Raw genomic sequence first — 11,433 nt, 5'->3', positions numbered from 1 at the left:
GGAATCGATCTTTTTTTAATGTACAATTAAGCAATCAAAGTTTTAAGTTGTTAGTTTTCAATTTCACTTGGTCATATACTCGTATTGGGAAGATATAACAGGTGGAATCAATTTTGATACATATGTGACGTCTATGTAGGCAAAATTTGGTCACTCTATGTTCCACTAACATTTCATCCATGTATACGTTCTATTTGAATTTTATTTCTTCAATTTAATATTATTTCATTTATATATATTTTTTCATTTTAACTTGTTCATTTAGTAACTTCTTACGGAATGAACTCTTTCTTCTTTCTTCCTGAATTTCAATCAAGTCCGAATTTGAGCCTAAACAAAAATCGCAACAAAATCACCTTCATCCATTTGGGAAGTTCGAGGTTGTGTAAACTTGTTGAAAAAGTGTTGGCAGATTATCGATGGCTCATAGATATAAAGTGTAGGCATACTATCGTAGTTATTAGGATTTTACATTTTGGTTTATTTCATCTGACGCAGTAGATTTTCATTTTGCTTTACGTGTGTGATTTCGTAAAAGTTGCTTCAGCAACTTGACATATCATTTGATGAAGACGAGTCACACATAAACACATAATTGGAATTCCTCATCTTGGGTTGATTTTGCCAGGGAACCAAAGTTCAAACATAGAATTGCAAGCCACAATCCACCATTTCAACTCCATTGAATCCCACCACCTTGAAAACACATCATAAGTCATAACCATAAAATCATTTCAACTCTATTCTATCCCCCCACCTTCGGACAAATCATACCAATAAAATTCAATTACGTGACATGATAGTGTGGTATGATATAGATCCGATTTTATTCGTTACTTAGTTATATCTTATCATGCTATCACGTCAAGTTGTTTGATGATAAATTCAATATTATCATTAATAGATACCATAATTTTACTACTTTTTAAGGTCAAAAAAGCAAAATCAAGCAAAAAGAGTAGCTTCTTTTTGCACTTTGGGTCCTATGCTAGTGAGATCCTCGACATCAATAGACTCATCACTCTTTTGGCTCAAAACCCTTTCTTCCTCCGCATCAAAACTAGCATGAACACTGTAAACAAAATATACAACTACCACTAGAGCTGAAAAGACCGCAAACCGTATATAAGAAGGCCCATCAAGATTTCCCAACAAAAATATATCAAGAAAGATCGAGACACATGGTATCCATGGCATCAACGGGACCCCCCAAAAATCGGGCTTTCGTGCTTGTGGGACCGCGTAATTAAACAAAACCACTAATCCAATAGCAACCATGGAGCACACCCCAAGCACAAACACCTTAGGTGTACCCCCCGGCACCACCCACCAAAGTAAAGTGAATATAACTGAAGTGAACGAGAAGCTTAAAAGGAAAGACACTGTGGGCCATGGACTACGGGTGTCATTTGAGACATAACGTCTGTAGATTACTGCATTTGCGACCATAAAGAAGACAAAAAGTGTCCCGATGGAAACAAGGTTGAGAAGGACATCGAGGTCGGTGAACAGGGCAATGGCAGCTGTGAAAATACCTAAAAATTTGATACGTTAATATAAAAAAAATTGTTGTGGTTGATTTTAATGTTGAATTTTAGGGAAATGAAGTTACCAAGGAACATGGATGCGTTCACGGGTGTTGATGTTTTTGGATGGACTTTTGCAAACCATATTGGGACAACGTTGGACCGGCCAATTACACAGAGGTATCTGGCCTGACCCAACATTGCAACCAGTAGGGAGGTTAGGATCCCAAAGCTGGCTCCAACTCCTATCACATTGGATACCCATTTCCATCCGTTTCCTTTTATTGTAAATGCACCTGAAAATGGTGCCTCCGGGTTTATCTAACATAATTCAAAGTAGGTTGTTGTTATATGTAAATCTTAAAGTATAGATTACGGTAAAATACGATTGTTATTTCTCCCAACAAAAGCATATTACAACAATTTCAAAATGGATTGATACATGAAATATTATATAAATTTAATTACTTGTTATTTAGAAAATAGTTTATGTACGCCACTATCATAAGAAAACAATTTATAATCCCTTGACAAAAACAACTTTCATTTAAAAAGGTCAAATCTTTTGCTTTGTTTTTGGCGTTTTATAAGTAGTTTTGATATTTAATTTGAAGTTTACTTTTCACAAGCAACCAACTTGATGTTTATGACTCTCTTCCTCACTATATTATCCACCATTCAACTGGTTATGTTATATAATGTTTATTACTATTATTTAAAATTTTAAATAACAAAAACATTCGTAATGGTAAAAAAAAAAAAGAATAAATAAAATCTATACACCAAAAGTAATAATCACAATTGGTAAAAAGAAACGTAATTTGGATTAGAAACTAACAAGTATCATAAAATTATGCAGAACCTTTTTTTTAACAGCATGTTAATTAATATTTAATTTGGTTATTGCACAGTAATCTAAAAATCCAATTGTGTGACAACGAAGGTGGAGACTAGATAACAAAAAAAAATTACTTTTTTAAGGTATGGTTTAATACGTGTGGCATGCAAAGGATGCGGTGTACAGAGATCATCCACCAAAAGTAGAATACATATTCACCAAATAGATACTTTATTTTTGTAATTATTAGTTAAATATTTACTACGAATTCAATGCATACCAGATCATAAGGAAGAAGCATCGACATTGAAGTCGCCATTAAACAGTAGAGAACAGTAACGAGGATAACGGAACCGGTAACTCCGATAGGGATATCGGTTACCGGGTTTTTAACCTCCTCAGCCAGCGTCGATACGGCGTCGTAACCAATGTAACTCAGGTAAACCAAAGTAGCACCATTGAACACACCCGGAGCTCCGAATGGGAAGAACCCGCTCGGATGGCTCGGGTCGGATGGCGTCGTGAAGTTCTTCGAATCACCTTTCCAAAACCCCATTATTATCACAAACATTATAAACAGAATGTGAAGCGCAGTCAGAATCATGTTCAACAAAGAGCTTTCTCTCGTGCTGTAATCAAAATTGAAATTGAAATCGTCAGCGATTGGATTTTTGGTTATTACGATTTGAAACGAAAATGTTGAATTAGGGACCTGTAACAGATGATGATAGTGAGGATTGATATGACGACGACTGCGATGAAATCAATTTGGTTGAAACCTTTTGGTAGAGAAGAAATGGTTATTCTCCATTTGGATTCTGCGGAAACACCAATGGCTGTTCCGAGATAGGTCGTGAAGCTTCTCGCTACGGCGGCATTGGAGAAAACGTAATCCATTATCAGATTCGCTCCGGTTAAAAATGCCGTGAACTCGCCTGAGAAAAAAAAATTCAACCAACTCGATCAGATTACACTCATGCGATGGCTTGTTTCAAGCAAATTACTGGATTAGTGAATCTATTTTAATGAAACGAAGCAAACAAACCAAAAGTGACGCGGATGTAGCTAAAGGCACCGCCTGCGACGGGCATGTGCACGGCGAACTCGGTATAACAGAAAGCGGAAAGTAGGGCGCAGAATCCGGCAATGACGTAGGATAAGACGACGGCGGGGCCAGCCTTGTCGTGACTAGCGGTGCCAGTGGTAACGAAGACGCCGGCGCCGACCATACCTCCGACACCGAAACAGATTAGATCGTACCAACGGAGACTCTTCCTCATTTTGCCACCATAGCGGAATCTGACACCGCTTGTTTCGTCAAAGGTGGTGGAGACGGATCCGGCACGACGGGCGAGCCTGCGAGGAGTATCGCGGAGGGCATTAAAGTAGGATTTGAAGCTCGAGAAAGAGGAACCATGGATTTCCATCGCCTTTCTACTCTCTCTCTCTCTCTCTAAATTTCTCTACTCTGTGTATTGGATTTTTGGCTGTAAGTATAACTTGTAGAAGAGAAGGAAATATTTATAAAGACAACTCAGACACACACAATTACCCCGTGGATTTGGATTACAGAAAGTGACAGCGGGTGGTAAAACAAACGGCGGACGAAATGTTTTTAGTAGCGGTCCCTATAAAATCTACTTTTTCCAATGCGGCCCCTATTTATGTTAGTAATTATCATATAAGGACTGCATTCCACCTTTTAGTTGTTTTCAGAAAAAAGTTGCCTTTATAATAAGTTGATAATGATAATCCACCACTAATTACACTTGTCTTCATCCAGTAAATGATTACTCCAACCACAATTGACTTGCCAAATAGTATTCGTAACTCAAAAGTTCACTGAATATGCACCAGTTTATAATTAAATAAGAGTCAAGTTAAAGTATTCAACAATAAAATTAAAAATTAAATTGGGAACATATCAGCTGATTAGTTTTGGATTGACTTGCTCCCGAATATTACAAAGTAACGATATGATATATACTTCAATTTCTTTCCCGGTTATTAATGGTCTTGGTCAGCATATGTCTCATGTGGAGTACCAAACTATCCTTCGGTACCGCCTCATGATTCTCATATTCCCAATTGACGAGATATGCCCAGTTTGTCGCAAGGCATGTTTGGATATCTTTGGGGAACACGCGGTTCATTGTAGAGAGCTCCCTAGTTTCAAGTACAGACATGATATGGTCCGGGATGTTCTCTTTGATGCTTGTCGGTGTGCTGGTATTTCTGTGAAAAGAAGCGTCGGTGAACTTTTTGACGGACCCGTAGGATGGAAGGTCCATACTTAGACAGGCGGACATTTTGGTCTTTGGATGGATAGGGGGAAGCATGCGTGCGTGGATCTTACTGGGGTCTCTCCTCTCGTTGGTTTGGGAAGCGGGGGTTTCACAGTTGGACATGCCGCTTTGAAAGTCGTTGTGTGCAAAGTTGTAAAGCATGAGAAAGCATGTATAGGAAATCAACATGTGTTTGTACCTTTTGCATTCGATACATTTGGTTTTCTCGCACCAGAGGCGGTGGAGCTCCTCAATAAAGTCCAACGGGTCATGCATTCTAATGTCATATCTACTAGATCCACAAATATTGTTTTCAAAAGAATTGATTTTGTCATCCAGAAAGAGCTAGCGGCACAACTTATTGCCCGTTTGTCTTCAATCGATATGTATTGAACTTTTATTTTAAAAGTCTTACAACTATTCATACGAACTATTAAACTTAAAAGGTGAAAAACTCCAATGAATTATGTTCTATATCATATTTTATATGAAATTATTTTTGTCTACGAGTCAGTCGATAACATCCGATTTCTGGTTATTGGAATCTCAACGTGACGCGATTGTGGGTTGTCTGTGGCACAACTGCGTCGATTAAATGAGTATCACAGTTGTTTGGTGCCCGTGTCTGTCCACGACGCGGCACAGCGACCGTTACACCCCAAAACCCTAGATCTCAGGGCTTCGGCCCTATTTAAGGAATATTATGTAAGGGTTTGTTGATATTCTCCCGCATCCAATATCAGAAAACTCTAATCATGAAACGTGAGCCTCTCCTTACTCCATTCTTCTTCTTCGGTGGTTTTGGCATCTTGGAAAGCTTTTGGTGTGATGATTTAAGAGTTGTTGGCATTCTTAGCTCAGATCGAAGCTTCATCTGCCTTCTTATCCATCTTAAACCTCAATAAGTCTTCAAGCTTACACCTTTATGCTTATAGCTTTATAGATCTTGGTTTATATGCATGTTTTGTCCCTTTTGATGGATTTGAGTTGAAGTTTGGAAAACTCTGTTAGGTGCATAAATTGCAACTTTTCATAGGTTAATTTCATGTTTATTTATAGCATTGCATTGCATTTTTATGATTGCTACAAGTTGGAGTAAATAGAATTCATGTCGAAAGTTTAGGGGATTCCTTAATTGAATAGTCAATAATTTGAATTTCTTGTGTTTTTTGTCGATTAGGATCTTTAGTTTTCTTATGGAATATTTAGGATCCAAGTAAGAAATGCAACACCTATATTTGATGGACCCTAAACTTCCAAATGAGAACTATATTTTATACTATGAAATATAGGCATACGAAATTATGGATGTTATAAAATGAACAATTGTATTTTGTACCACCCCTCACTATGAGAGCTTGAAAATGTCTTTTTAGAACATTTTCTTAAAAAACCTAAAATTTCAGAGTAAATATATATGGAATAATATTGGTCCCAAAAGCATTAAACTAGTAAACTATTTAAAATAACGAGGTTGTAACAATTTCATAAAAACAAATTTCAAGTTCATGACATAAAAGTGTGGTCTTCTTAATATCCAAGCTAATATCTATCTCATGTTAAAGTCTTTAATTTGAGCAGGACTAATATGTTGATTTTGAAGGCCTTTGCAAAAAGTAAAAATAAGCCATATATATATATATATATATATATATATATATATATATATATATATATATATATATATATATATATATATATATATATATATATATAAAAGCAAAAATCATCGATAAGTCGATAGATGTTATAAAATTAATCAAAAAAAATTGTCACTAAATTGTCAATAGTTTTCACTAGCTTTTCACTAATCTATTGCTATACTATTGTAAGTAAAAATAATCGGGACCCCCTAAATGACATGGTCTATATGCGATCGCACACCCAACACATGGCCAAGGGCAAGTGGGCAACCCTAAATCTGAGCACAAGTCAAAATAAGTTAAATGATAAAGTTGTGTAATGACAATACTCAATGTTGACTCATTTAGAGTAACGATGATGACAATCATCATACTCGAGACCAACCCCAAAATCAATATAAATCAACAACACCATAAGTATTAATTACCCAAATTACAACAAGGGTAATTCAGTAATTTACAACAAAGGAATTGTTATTCCATAATCCAAAACACATGATTACTGCATAAGTACCTCAAATGAAATCAAATTAGGTTTTTAAAATCCGAAATCAAAATCAAAGGACATTATATAACCCATAGTTTTAACGTATCCAAAAAGTATAATTATTATTTAGCAAAGATTTATAAAATCATATCAACTTTCAAAAAAATAATCAAGAGTAATTCAGTAATTTAATATACAATGCATGTATCTAACCAAACCTTTGTCCATCTCATAAGGTCAAAACTCGCTTTTTATGGTTATTAGGACTCGTGTAAGAACGTATTCCATACATACATATCCCAAGTCTAATCAACAAAATACAGGTAACCCGTGAACCATTATCACGAGTACCACACAAGGGGTAGCTCACCAGGCTCGTGAAAAGTGAGCATTATCTAGAAATCTATTCCCATCAACGTAATTGTCAAATCATGTATGGATAACATTCGTGACACCCACAGACTCCTAACCTAAATGAATGCATGTATGAATGACAAATCATTTTCAAGTTGTCAATTTTTCAAATACGCAAATCATCTTTCCAAAATTTATTTTCATGTAATGCACAAATAATACATACAATAAGCATTTAGCACATAAGGAAAGTTATATAAACCAATTCAATCAAAACGACTAATTTTAAGTACTAATGGTACAAATATAACAAGTTGGACAACAATAAGAATATCAATTGAAATCAAACTCTCATATATATATATATATATATATATATATATATATATATATATATATATATATATATATATATATATATATATGGCTAGGTTCATGTTTTCTTACATTTATTGTGTGCTACAATGCACCAATAAGAATTTAGTAAAATTAAATAATTATTTAATTAAGTAAAGATAGATATTAAATGATTTTCATAATTGTATGTATATTAAATTATATCTATAATTATAATTCTATTTTTATGGAAATTAATTAAATTCGTCCTTAATGTCAGCAATAACATTCTTTCAGAATGAATTCACATCTAGGTTTTCATGTATGGTTCATGTTTTGTTTATGAACTCACTCACTTAAAATACAACAAATTTGCATGGAATATGAATAACGAAAGTGTATTCTACTAGAATCTACTCTCATTATGTTAGAATATACTCTCATTCTTCTAAAATAAACTCTCATTCTGCTAGGATATACTCTCGTTCTCCATGTTCCAAGCAACTTTGTTGTAATTTGAGTGAGTGGGTCATGAAACAAAATACGAACCCATACATGAAAACCTAGATGTGAATTTATCCTGAAAAGATATTATTGTTGATATTAATGACGAATTTAATTAGTTTCCATAAAAAATGAATTATAAATATAGATATCATTTAATATACATATAATTATGGAAATCATTTAATATCTATCTTTAATTGAGTAAATAATAATTTAATTTTTACTAAATTCGTATAGATTTAATTTTTACTTCAAGTAGGAAAACATCATTCAAAAATTAAATCTAAAAATAATATAGGTACATATACTCTCGATAAAACTCACCTTATTCCAAGGGATATGCTTCTTAACCTTTAAAGGAATGTAGAAGGATTATAATACTCCTCCCACCCCCATCTTCATGAATCATCTATGAATTCAAGTATCACCTAAGAGTATCAAAAGGTGTATCCAAATATTATTAAGTGGTCCATTAAGATACTTATTAATCTCTTAATCCTAAATCTGTAATTTTATTATTTTAAAGTCTTCCTTATGTCAAGACATGAATGCGGGCGAAAATTGTACGAATTTCAAGTTTGGATGAAAAAGTTATGAGCAAAAAAATTATGGTGACAAGAGTATGCTCTTGGGCCCACTGAGATATAAAGCATTGAGAATTGGACTTGGGCCTGCCCGAGCTAATGATGTAGGTGCAGAGAAAATACCCTTGTTTTACCTATTTGACCATTATACTTCGTTTATGGCTGTAAAACTTTATAATTGAGTTGAAACAACCTAAATAAGTTTCATTATCATTATTTCATCTAATTTAAGTCCTTTCTTAGTATTGAATTAACAATTAATACATTTTTTGACATCCCCATTTTCACGAACAATTTAAAACTTTTTATTTATGCTTATTTATATCACAGTGTAAAACTTAATGCAGAATTTGTTCCCAAAACATAATATATTTCTTGAAGAAAAATTTCTCATTTATATATAAAACCTTGGGATGTCATCATCAATGCATATACATAAGCATAAACATTGCCTTACAAGACTTATAACATTTATTTATAATAATGGTCTGCATTAAGAAACATTTGTTCCCAAAACATAATATATTTATTTTATGCTTATTTATATCATAGTGTAAAACTTAATGCATAATTTGTTCCCAAAACATAATATATTTCTTGAAGAAACATTTCTCATTTATATATAAGCATAAACATTGTCTTAAAAGTTCTCTTATTTCTGCACATTTGAAATTGGTAAGTTGTGATGTCTTCCAAGACATCACAACTTATCAATTTCAAATGTGCAGAAATAAGAGAACTTTTCCTACTCCAAATTTAATGAGTGTTATAAACCTTCTTAAGATGATGTCACTCAAGTCACAATCTTGGAGTACGACTCTAAAAATTGATTTTGGAACGAAGTATGATTCACCTTTTGATTAAACCATTTCAACAATTTATGATTCCTCTTCTTAGCCATACTAGTGCACTAAGGTGTCCTTAGAGGATCAATTGTGATACGGTTTCATAATCACTAAGTTAATCATAAAACACGATACTTAAGTACTCTCCCATTTTTCAGATTGGAGAAACTTTTATCTTTCTGCCTAATTGATTCTTCTTATTCGTTCTGCTTTACATTGAAACCTTTTCAACGATTCAGAATTACACTCAATCTTGTAAGCATAACAATATTCACTAAACTTTTAGCAAATCATGACAAATAATTTATCGTTCTTTGTGGCGAACTTGACCCAGTGCACAACAATGCGAACTAGATCCCCTAGTCCTTCACTTGACTCACATACTTATGTGAATAAGGAATTAGTCTTAATTTCCCAAATACGAAGGTTCTCATTCATCATACAATACCAATTGCATGATTCCAATTTTATGTCCAATTGAAACTTGGGTGATGAGAATCATTCCTTATTTGGTAAATTTCCGACACTTCCACAAATAACATAACTAAGAATCGCATCCTTTTCAATATTGCTATCAATAGAAACATACAAACACCAATTTTCACAAATGTCATTGCAAGGATAAATAATACAAAACAAATTTTATTTTATTTATAAAACTGCGAAAAAAACTTGTCCTTACAATGCAATTACAAATGAAACTATGTTACTAAACATTTCTAAGCAAATTATCCTAACTCTTAAACAACAACTCAAAAATCCGATCTTCGAATCATGCAATTGTGACAACCCCAAATCTATTCTTGTTACAAATCCCATTTTCACTAACGGAATGCGTCACTATACGTTATTTTATGTAATATTTGGAATCGTCAATAACCGAATATCTAGTTATATGCATGTCTTGATATTATCATAAGAAATATAACTCGTATGTGTTAACCCCGTTTAACCTAATAGAGTTGTATTACTTTCTCAACCACTTCACCCAGGTAAAAAGTTTTAACCCTGTTAACTTTAAGCATCGGGTAGCCGTGTATCGGGTGCGATACCCGAGACATATGAAATGAGTGTGCACAACATTTGAACACTCTTTTGCCACACATTCACTCTCTCTCACTACTTTCTCTCTCTAGACCCGAAATCGACCCCAATTCCGCTAATTTCCGACCTCCAAACGTAAGTACTCATTCCCTATCTTAATCTAGACATACTTCACTGTATTTAGAGGCCAAAATCATAGAAATCAAGGTCCAAAAAGGAGTTTACGGCCTAAGAAGCCCCTTAGGCCGTAAACCCCTAGAAACATGCCAAAAACCTCATTTCTCCTTCCTTTAAGCTTATGGACTAATTAAGGCATATACCTAGGAGATTTTGGACACTAAAACACAAGAAATTGGAGCTTAAAAAGGAGTTTACGGCCCAAGCTTGTGCTTAGGCCGTAAACACCCCAAAAACCCCACAAATCCTTGTTTAAAGCCCCAAAAACTCATCTAAGGTGTTTGGTAATTTAGACTTGACACTAAGGAAGGTTTAATGCATCAAACAACTTCATTTGAACACAAAAAGAGGAGTTTATGGCCAAGGCTAAGCTTGGGCCGTAAACACCCAAGTTTTTGTGTCAAACAAGTCCCAAAACTCCTCTAAAGCATGTAAGGAATTTAGCTAAGGCCCTTGGATGTGTGTTGTACCATTAAACTTCACATTTTGAGGCCAAATGAAGAGTTTACGGCCAAGGATATTCTTGGGCCGTAAACTCCCCAATTTTCATGCCAAATTGTCCCAAAACTCATCTTAAGGCCTTATAGGATTTATCTAAGGTGAATGAGAACATGTTGTACCATTTAAACAACCATTTTGATGGATTAAATGGAGTTTACGGCCTAAGAACAAGCCTTGGCCGTAAACTCCCCAAAATGTCACAAAAATAAGAGTTTAATCCCTCCATTTTGGTCCAAGACACATACCATTAAAGTAAGGAAGTGAAATAAGGCCTTAAACATACAATTTGGAGGACCACATGAGTTT

The 11,433-nt window shown here is 34.2% G+C and overlaps 1 protein-coding gene across 1 annotated transcript; it reads right to left on the bottom strand.

Annotated features, from left to right (window-relative positions):
- Positions 1–719: 719 nt before the first annotated feature.
- LOC111916289 (cationic amino acid transporter 6, chloroplastic) lies at positions 720–3,888 on the bottom strand. Its single transcript, XM_023911908.3, has 5 exons — positions 3,410–3,888; positions 3,077–3,299; positions 2,645–2,993; positions 1,613–1,847; positions 720–1,535 (listed from the first exon to the last, which is right to left on the bottom strand). Exons 1-5 carry the CDS (start codon positions 3,789–3,791, stop codon positions 946–948), a joined length of 1,779 nt encoding a protein of 592 aa, XP_023767676.1. The 5' UTR covers positions 3,792–3,888; the 3' UTR covers positions 720–945.
- Positions 3,889–11,433: the final 7,545 nt, after the last annotated feature.

The sequence above is a fragment of the Lactuca sativa genome, chromosome 2 (genome assembly GCF_002870075.4).
Source record: "Lactuca sativa cultivar Salinas chromosome 2, Lsat_Salinas_v11, whole genome shotgun sequence".
NCBI lineage: Eukaryota > Viridiplantae > Streptophyta > Magnoliopsida > Asterales > Asteraceae > Lactuca > Lactuca sativa.
Note: the sequence above shows the minus strand (reverse complement) of the source record. Positions and strands in the feature narration are given on the sequence as shown.

Excerpts from the sequence above, each read along its gene's own strand:
- LOC111916289 (XM_023911908.3), bottom strand. The coding sequence starts at position 3,791 with ATGGAAATCCATGGTTCCTCTTTCTCGAGCTTCAAATCCTACTTTAAT. Across the intron at positions 1,848-2,644 it reads TGCTTCTTCCTTATGATCTG|ATAAACCCGGAGGCACCATT; the intron begins GTATGCATTGAA and ends GAATTATGTTAG. Across the intron at positions 1,536-1,612 it reads GAACGCATCCATGTTCCTTG|GTATTTTCACAGCTGCCATT; the intron begins GTAACTTCATTT and ends TCAAATTTTTAG.